Source organism: Vespula pensylvanica, chromosome 1 (genome assembly GCF_014466175.1).
Source record: "Vespula pensylvanica isolate Volc-1 chromosome 1, ASM1446617v1, whole genome shotgun sequence".
In the NCBI taxonomy this organism is placed as follows: Eukaryota; Metazoa; Arthropoda; class Insecta; order Hymenoptera; family Vespidae; genus Vespula; species Vespula pensylvanica.
This window is the reverse complement of record NC_057685.1, coordinates 19,470,578-19,478,830: the sequence shown is the minus strand read 5'-3', so window position 1 is coordinate 19,478,830 and position 8,253 is coordinate 19,470,578. Positions and strand designations below refer to the sequence as shown.

The window sequence follows — 8,253 nt, the reverse complement described above, 5'->3', positions numbered from 1 at the left end:
TCTCTCTCTCTCTCTCTCTCTCTCTCTCTCTCTCTCTCTCTCTCTCTCGTTTCATTACTCGTTATCCTGATCGGTACCTCCGACCGACTGCATATATCGAAGTCGTTTCGCTCGAACGAGAAAATTGAGCGAAATATGCGCTTAACGGATCGTTCCGACGGCCGAAGCTTGCCGAAAATACAATAAATCGGAAAAATAGTTTCACGGCTTGAATCGGTCTAGCGTCTATCGAATGAACTCGGGTCTCAAAAAATAGTGGCACTTTCGGTCAACGAGTGGGGCGGTAATTGGGTTCGGTTGGTTCGACGAGAAAACACTCAACGAATTTCGTTTCGTCTACCAATTTCGACCAGATGATCGAGAAAAAAAGGAAAAGATGTACTATTCCGAGGAAATCGGGGTTGGAGGGAAAACGGAAAAAGAATGTGTTTCCGAAAGAGCCCTCTTCGAGGCATTTCGTAAATAATTAGCGTTCCTTCTGTTCTCTCGAAATCCCTCGAAGCTTCGATATTACTCGTTGAACCAACTTTCTTCGCCATGATCATTTAGCGAGATATTTTCGAGTGAAATCGACGTAAAGAAAATCTTTGCATACGATACGAGAAAGAGGATAACAAAGAAATCAAAGCATTGGCTATGGTACGAGGCAGATGAAAGAAATATCGGTAAAAATTTGCCGCGATACAATTTCCTTATTAATGGAGATATCCGAGAGATAACAAAAGGTCGATGAAACTAAAGAAAATTTATCGAAAAGTTTTTCAACTCTTAAGCTTACAATAGAATCGTGTCTAAAGCGTGGAACGAAACAGTATGCTGGAAAAGACTACTCGCCTTTATATCGGATAGTGCACGTGCATGAGTTCAAATTCTACAGAAATTTCTATAGCTACGTTACTACCATCTATTGAACATACAAAAAAAAAATCTACTCCGATGTTTCTTGTTTTTAGACAAAGAACGTACGATAAAGTGATTTTTAGCGATTTTAAAGTTTCCTTCAAATAATCGTCGTGAACGAAAATTTGAGATCTACGATCGTAAATTTTCGCAAACGTTCCGTAGAAGGTCGGGAAAATCGTTGCGAAAATTTGCTGCGACTGGCCGAATTTGATTTTCAGTCCTTCCAGCAAATACCAAGGGTTTTGCGTTCGAGAAAGAACGTCCGGAGCGACGCCGTAACGACCGAACAAGTTGCGTTTCGGTAAAAGCAGCTACGCGCATGCACGTACGATTGAAAAACGATGCTTCTATCGAAAAATGTGTATGTATCGTGTTGAGTGTACCGTCCGAGTGTCGCCGAGTGGTTGTGTATTGCTGTTGTTATCGGACGATACGCGTTGCTCTTGTTTTAACGCCGATGTCTCGAAAGTCTTATTTGACGTTACCTCGTTCATGTAGGACACTTCCGAAAGTGGGATGAAGTAGTAACCGAGAAAACGATCCCAGAGAAATCCCTTGCACCAAACTTCTACTAGCAGGCCAGCGTTCATATCGTTTGTTTCGCTGAAAATAAAGAAAACGAATGTTTGCAAGATTAACTTTTAATGGCGAATCACACGTTTCCAACGAAGTAACGCGATCGAATTTCGTAAGAAAACAAGAACCTATGTAATTATTCGAAGGAACAACGAGCGATCGCGTAATTATTAATGGTTACGTTACGCCGTGACCGTCGTCGTTTGAAGCGTCACGTTCTTTGTCGACGACCGAGACAAATACACGTTAAATATATGATCAACGAATACAAAAGCGTGCACCGAACGGAAAGTAGGTTAAAGATTTGTTAGTTCGTACCTAAGGATTTGTGCGGCGTCGAGAGTTTCCTATCCGAACGATCCGAGATCGAACGGTCGATCGTTTCTTAGCGTCACGATTCGCGCGTCCTCAGGTTCGAAACGTTTACTTAGATTTTGAAAATTTAGAATTGTTCGAGATTGATTGCTTAAGCGATCTATCAACTAGAAATGGTTACTATTACTAAAAATGATTAAAAGATCGAATGAATCTTTCGAAGCAAGAATCGAATTTGCTGGCCGAAACGCAAACGCGTGTATATCCGCGTAATAGCGATAAAAGACGGTGATCGATCGCTCATTGGTTAGAAGTTTTAAACGGGACAGCCCGTAAGCCACCTTACCGGCGGAAACATTGAACCGGCTGCTTTGAACTATAGCTAGATAGAAATATCGATGACGTCATTCGCCACTTGTTCGAGGCGGCCCTTCGATCCAGAACAGATACGAAGCAGATGTAGAATGGACGTAAAATAGATGTAGAACGGATCCAAAACAGATCCAGAACAGATCCGAAACAGGAGGGATCCAGAAAAATGCTTTTTCTCGAGTCTCGAGCTAGCGAGCGATCACGCGTTCCTTCGATAATTACGTGCAACCGGAGAGATCAATCCTCTCTTCGTTGGCGGCCCTACGATCGAAACCTTAAGTAGATCGTGCTCGAGCCGCGCTAACGATGCATAGAAACGAGCGGATCGTTTTAAATCGGACCAGTTGAAGCCACATTCGCGTTTCTAGGAGGATCAAAAGAGAAAAAGGAGAAGAAAAGAAGAGAAGAGAAGGGAAAAAGAAAGATATTAAACGCATTTCGCTATCTCGCGATCTCGCTAATCGAGCCATTCTCTAAGTCCGCTATCTCGTCGCGCGAACCTAAGCACCTATTTCTATATCGATGGGCTGGATCGGTTTAGCCCTTAAGAGGGCTCGATAGTCGATCGCGAAATTTCGGATTTCACAGCGTTTCTCAAGCCCGTAGACGGAAACTCAATAACGCGTGCCAGGAGATAATATTTATAGCCGCGCAACATTCCGTTTTTCGATACGTATCTTTGTATCTACGTTTCGTCCGGCCAATGATCGAACCCGAAGATACTCGGAAAGAAAAATATAGCGGAAGAAATAGTAAACCGTTGCTCGTACTCGAACAAAAAAGGTAGCTACTTTTGGAAGAAGGTGGAAAAGGTAAGACGATGATCGTGAGCAACCGTTTTAAATTTAAATTGATTTTCTTGCGAGGCTCCGCGCTTCGCCTCCGACCTCGTTGAAAGTTTAAAAATAATCGAACCCTCTTAAACTCACCGTCTGACCTCGATTCGCAGCTTTTCTCCACCCTCTTTCGTTCGCATTCATCTACTTTGTCTTACGTACGAAACGATATCTACTAGAATATAGCGATGGAAGAACGGTACGTAGAAAAACTATACTCACAATAAGAAATCTTGCTCCCAGCTTGGATTGGCCCCCTTTACGGTGACTGTCGTCGACTTTACATTCTGCAGCTTCAGCGTTACGTACGAATTGAAGTCATCCGCTGTAATCGTTAACGATAATCGTCCGTTCAATGACGCACCGACGCACCGTCGACTAACGAGCGTACGAGCGAGCAAACAGTCGCTACACTTTCACGAGAGAAACGTTGTTTTGTTAAAGGTTACGTGCTCGCTAGACGCGGAACGTACGACCCGAATTATCCTCGAGGCACCATCGCAAATTCTCCTTTTGTTGCGCGCATTAGTAAATACGCCAAATACGCCAAGTACGTCCAAGATCGAGCTACCCTTTTACTTCCTTATATCTTTTTATTCCGTAGCAAACGCTCGGGAAAGTTTCGCTCTCATAACTTTATAACTTTACTTACGACTTCGCCTACTCCCTCTCTCTCTCTCTCTCCCCCTCTCTGGACGCAAATGCCCAGGCATTCCTGCTTTCGTTTAGGAAACATATAAATCCTTCTTTACCGATTTAAATCCACCTTTAAATCTCCATGTCTTTTACCTTACGTCGTAAAGGGTCTATAGATGATCGGTAAAAAATTAATGAGCGCGCCCACGCGACTAAATCGAAAAGAGTACAAATAAAGCGACCTTTTGACCGTAGAAAAGCCAAAAGCTGACAAAGATGTGATTTCATTTAGCGGCATTTCTTTTTTTCTTTCTTTCCTTTTCTTCTTTTTTTCTCTCCATTGAAGTTCCCGCCCTCGCCAGCAAGGCGCGTTTCATTGAAAAGGTCGCGCACTTTTCCTCTCTCGACGCTTTCACTTTAGCTCTTTGCATCCTCGAACGCAATTTTTTCATCTCTCGAATACGCGTTACGGCAATATCTCATTTGATCCGATTTGAAAAGAACAAAATCAAGTTTACCTTCTTCGCGAATTTATCAGCGAATATCCATTTTCTTTCTTTCTCCACTGCATACGTACAAGTACGTACGTCGATGATATCAATGTACAAGCACGATCGGGAAAAATCATCTCTATCGCGGTAGCGTTAAAACGACGAGATAAGTGGGACCACGCTGAAATTCGTGTTAATTAATTCTTATCTCTAATCGACTAACGATATATACGGACGACAATACATTCCACGTACGATATCGGTTTACGGAACGAAAGAGACGCCAGGCGTAAAGAACGAAAGTGTGTATATTTGCGTGTATGTATTCCAACAAGAAGGAAGAAAGGGCGATAAGTAAAACAAATCCTACACGCAGGAGTGGTTTTATGCGCGATGAAATAATGCTCTCTAAACTCTCCAGACGCGTACGAGTAGACGCGTTGTTAAAGCTCGAGTTAACGGATGGTAAACACAATATGAGAAAGAAGAATAAAAGAGTATAAAAAGGACTCAAGGTTTGTACGCGTCGATATGGAAAATTGAAAAGCTTCGAAGGAGCTTCGAAGGGGTCTCGAGGGAAATGAAAATCGAATGGCATCGTCGTAAAAGGGTATTTTAACGAGCGCGAATAACGCATTTGGAGGCGCACTCTCGAAAATTATAGGAACGCGATTGCGACTCGACTCGCGACGTGTCACCGGCCGAACGATGATAATTTCTTTTAACTTTTTACGAACGTAACGTCGCGATATTCCGGACGAAAAGTCACATAACCTTTAACTTGGAAGCGTTCCAATCCGAACGCAACAAATTTTGCGCGGATCTCAGAATTGGAGCGTAACTAAGGACTTCTCTTTACGGAGGTATCGTTTCGATTCCAATTCTGTGGGACAATCGTTCGCCGTTACGCTCGGTCGGATCCACGTTTGCGTTTCTCTCGTGAAAGTTTAAATGGCAGGAGAAAACGATCCGCCGACGAGTCGGTGAATCGCTTCTCTGTCGTTCGACCCTTTGTCTCTTCTCCTCTTTTCTTCTTCGCGTCTTTGCTCTCCTCTTCTATATCAGTTGATACGAACCTTCCTCGCAGACGAACCGCGCCTTCTTCACTGCAACAGAAAGCCGAGACGTTAAACCAAGGGAAATATTAAAAGTCAAAGTCTTAATCGCGATCAGATGCCTTCGTAGAGATCGGCCTATCGGTGACAGCCGTTGAAAGCTTACAGCGCGATTCCATTTCTTACTCCGAAGATAGAAAGGTTGGCCTTTGCGAAAAGTAAAACGTCTCTTCCTTCGAAAAGATCTCTCAATTATTATCGCGTTCTTTGAGAAGGCAAAAAGGTGTCGGTCAAAGAGCGGCTCCATTCTGATAATAGATTGGACCGACGATGTCGATAAGCCGTTAGCACCGTCTGTTTGCACGGGACGATTGATTTGATGGAATTAACGGATTTTATCGAGAAACGGTACCGTCCCGGTACCGCTCGATCGCGGATGTAAAACGTGCTAAGAGTCAACGAGTTTCGTTCGTACGTGCCACGTAAACGTTGACTACTAATCAATTTTATGTATGTAGAACTTGCAGATTATTAGAATCGAGACGACAACGTCGACGTTTCGTGCAGGCGTTTACATTTTCGTCGAGATTTATACTAGCGTTTTACGTCGAATTACAAAGACTGCGTAACCTGCATAAACGCATTCAAAAGATTAAGACCGATAATATTCAAATGAAGTTGTAGGGCGGACGACAATGGAAATTATACTAGCGCTACGTGCTTCGGAGACGATTAATTAGATAATGTCCGATAACGTAGCGCAGTCGAACAAAGTGCCACGTTACCGTGTCAGCATACGCTTTAATATAATTATAATGATTACGTTGGCCAGCTTTCTTCGAACGACGTCTCCCGATCTAACGAGCAGAGAGAAAGGAAAGAAATGGTTCGAGTCGAAGAGCAGCGAAGTCTCGTTCGCGAACACGGAGCAAGGATTTGCAAGTTTGGCTTATCGATTGGCATAACATGCGGTACGTACTACGCTTCCACCCGACGCAAAACAAGCTCCCGTATCTTAGGGCCGAACGCGTTTTGCCTTCGCTCACGAAACCAACGGACTTTGTCGAGAACGTTAAGCCGTAGTTCCTCGTACATCCGCGCTTTACACGATTTATGTTTGTCGAGCAGCAGGTATCTGCTTTGTTCGTTTGTTTATACACCGGCACAAAGGACTTTCTAAATTGATCTTTCGTAACCGTAAACTATGACGATCGATAATGTCAGCCAATGTAGACTTTAGGGAAAGACGCGAATAGACGTAAGAAACGACGCGCTGGTTATTTTCTGTGTTTTTTTTTTTTTTTCTTTTTGATATCCTCTTATTAATGAAAAGGTCACGGTAGCGTGTCACACATTACGGGAGCAAGCGTACACGCTGTTACGCCGTAATCCGATACGATGGAGTTTAATCGTGCGAGCGCGCGCGCACCTATCTCTTTAAACGACGGCCGACTGCGATCTGAAGCAATGACCTGTGCTAATAAATGCCAGTCGATATATGAGAACACCTCCCTTCCTTCGTGTGAAAAGGAATAGCTCGTTTCTAAGGTTAAGTGCAAGAGACACGAGAATGGCTTCGCCGCGAGCTTGACTCTACTGCGTACGCGTGCGAATGTGCGTGCGTGCGAGTGTATGCGTCTGTCGTTTTACAATTACGCGCGGCTAGTACGAGAAAATCCGCCTAGCGTGATCGCTAAACCGACGAAATAGTTCGCCTTCGGACCTTACGTTTCCTTTTAAAATACATAATTCATCGAATGTAAAATACATTGGCTCTATGCGTATCGAATAAAAATCGAGTTTGAGCGGAAGAAAAATTCGAGATTGCAGCAGTTTCTCTCAGTTAGATTTATTCTCGTTGGAACAGGAAATAAAGATGGTACGCGATCGTTTCAGCTTTTCTTTCAACGGACGCAAAGACGAAAGCTATCTTCTTGGAAACGCTTGCGACTCGGTCGCAGGCGCCGTGTAAATATTTAAAAGGACGACGTACAAACTTGAAGTGGGCGGCCTAAAAACGATGACGTCACTGACCCAGACCGGAGTTAAAGTAACAATCATACCGAAAGAAGCGTAACTCGGTCCCGTTGGCAACGCAAATATGTATTTTGCACTTCTATTCGAACGGACCTAAGCGAAGGAGGAAGAGCGAGCGAGCGAGAGAGAGCCAACAGGTGAACGCGACTTCATTATCCGCGCTCTTTACAAATTAATTACGCTCAGTCGCTTAAAAATAATCGGAATTTGCGCGGGAACGGTTATGTGTTTACGAGGAGCCGTTCGGTATCTATGGCATTGGCAATGGGCCAGTCGCGATTCAAAGCCAATATGCAAGAAGAGAATCACGAGGGAGAAAGGTAAGGAAAAATTTCGTTCGTTTTGCAGCCGACGATCAAGAAATCGAATGAGAGAGAAACGTACGTGTCGCTCGTATGATCGATCCAGCGATGTTAGACGAACGCGCCGTTCTTTCGAATTCGTCCAATAGAAAGATAATCAACGAACAACTTTGAAAAGTGTTTCTTGAAAATATCAAGTACAAAAGACAACGACGAGAGAGATGTAGTAGGAGATGTCGTCGAATATCGAGACAAAAGGGACCGCCATGCGAATGGGGATTGAAAACCAAAGGGTAGTGGTGACGTCGACGGTACTTGCGTCTCGGGATAGAGAAGAAACGTGGATGGACTCGAAAAGAAATAATACGATGGAAAAACGAGAATACTTTGCGAGAGTATACACTTTGAAATTCGCGAGAACGCGTTACATAAATAAATGGGCGTTATCTAGACTAGAGAGGTGGTGGCGAAAAAAAGAAAAACGTAACAACGATGTCAGCCTTAACGCTTCAGTTGCGTTCCCTTACCTTCGAACAAGTCGAGACAATGGACGTCTACGTGTGAATACGAGCTGAGATGTTCTTGTCCTTGCATGTGCCATACCACCGTACACGCTTCTGCATTGTACCTTGTTTCTCCGCGTTTTTATGCGAATGCATGCTTATGTGCATGTACTCGAGAACTCTCTCTCTCTCTCTCTCTCTCTCTCTCTCTCTCTCTCTCTCTCTCT

At 43.8% G+C, this 8,253-nt stretch overlaps 1 protein-coding gene across 2 annotated transcripts in view; it reads right to left on the bottom strand.

Annotated features, from left to right (window-relative positions):
• The window catches only part of LOC122631512, a 95,380-nt gene that overhangs the window by 76,187 nt on the left and 10,940 nt on the right, over positions 1-8,253 (bottom strand). For both annotated transcript variants that reach the window (XM_043817278.1, XM_043817287.1), the window contains exons 2-4: positions 5,206-5,235; positions 3,225-3,327; positions 1,287-1,506 (exon numbers count right to left, since the gene is read on the bottom strand). In XM_043817278.1, coding sequence (XP_043673213.1) covers positions 1,287-1,506; positions 3,225-3,327; positions 5,206-5,235 — 353 coding nt within the window. The remainder of the gene's footprint in view (positions 1-1,286; positions 1,507-3,224; positions 3,328-5,205; positions 5,236-8,253) is intronic.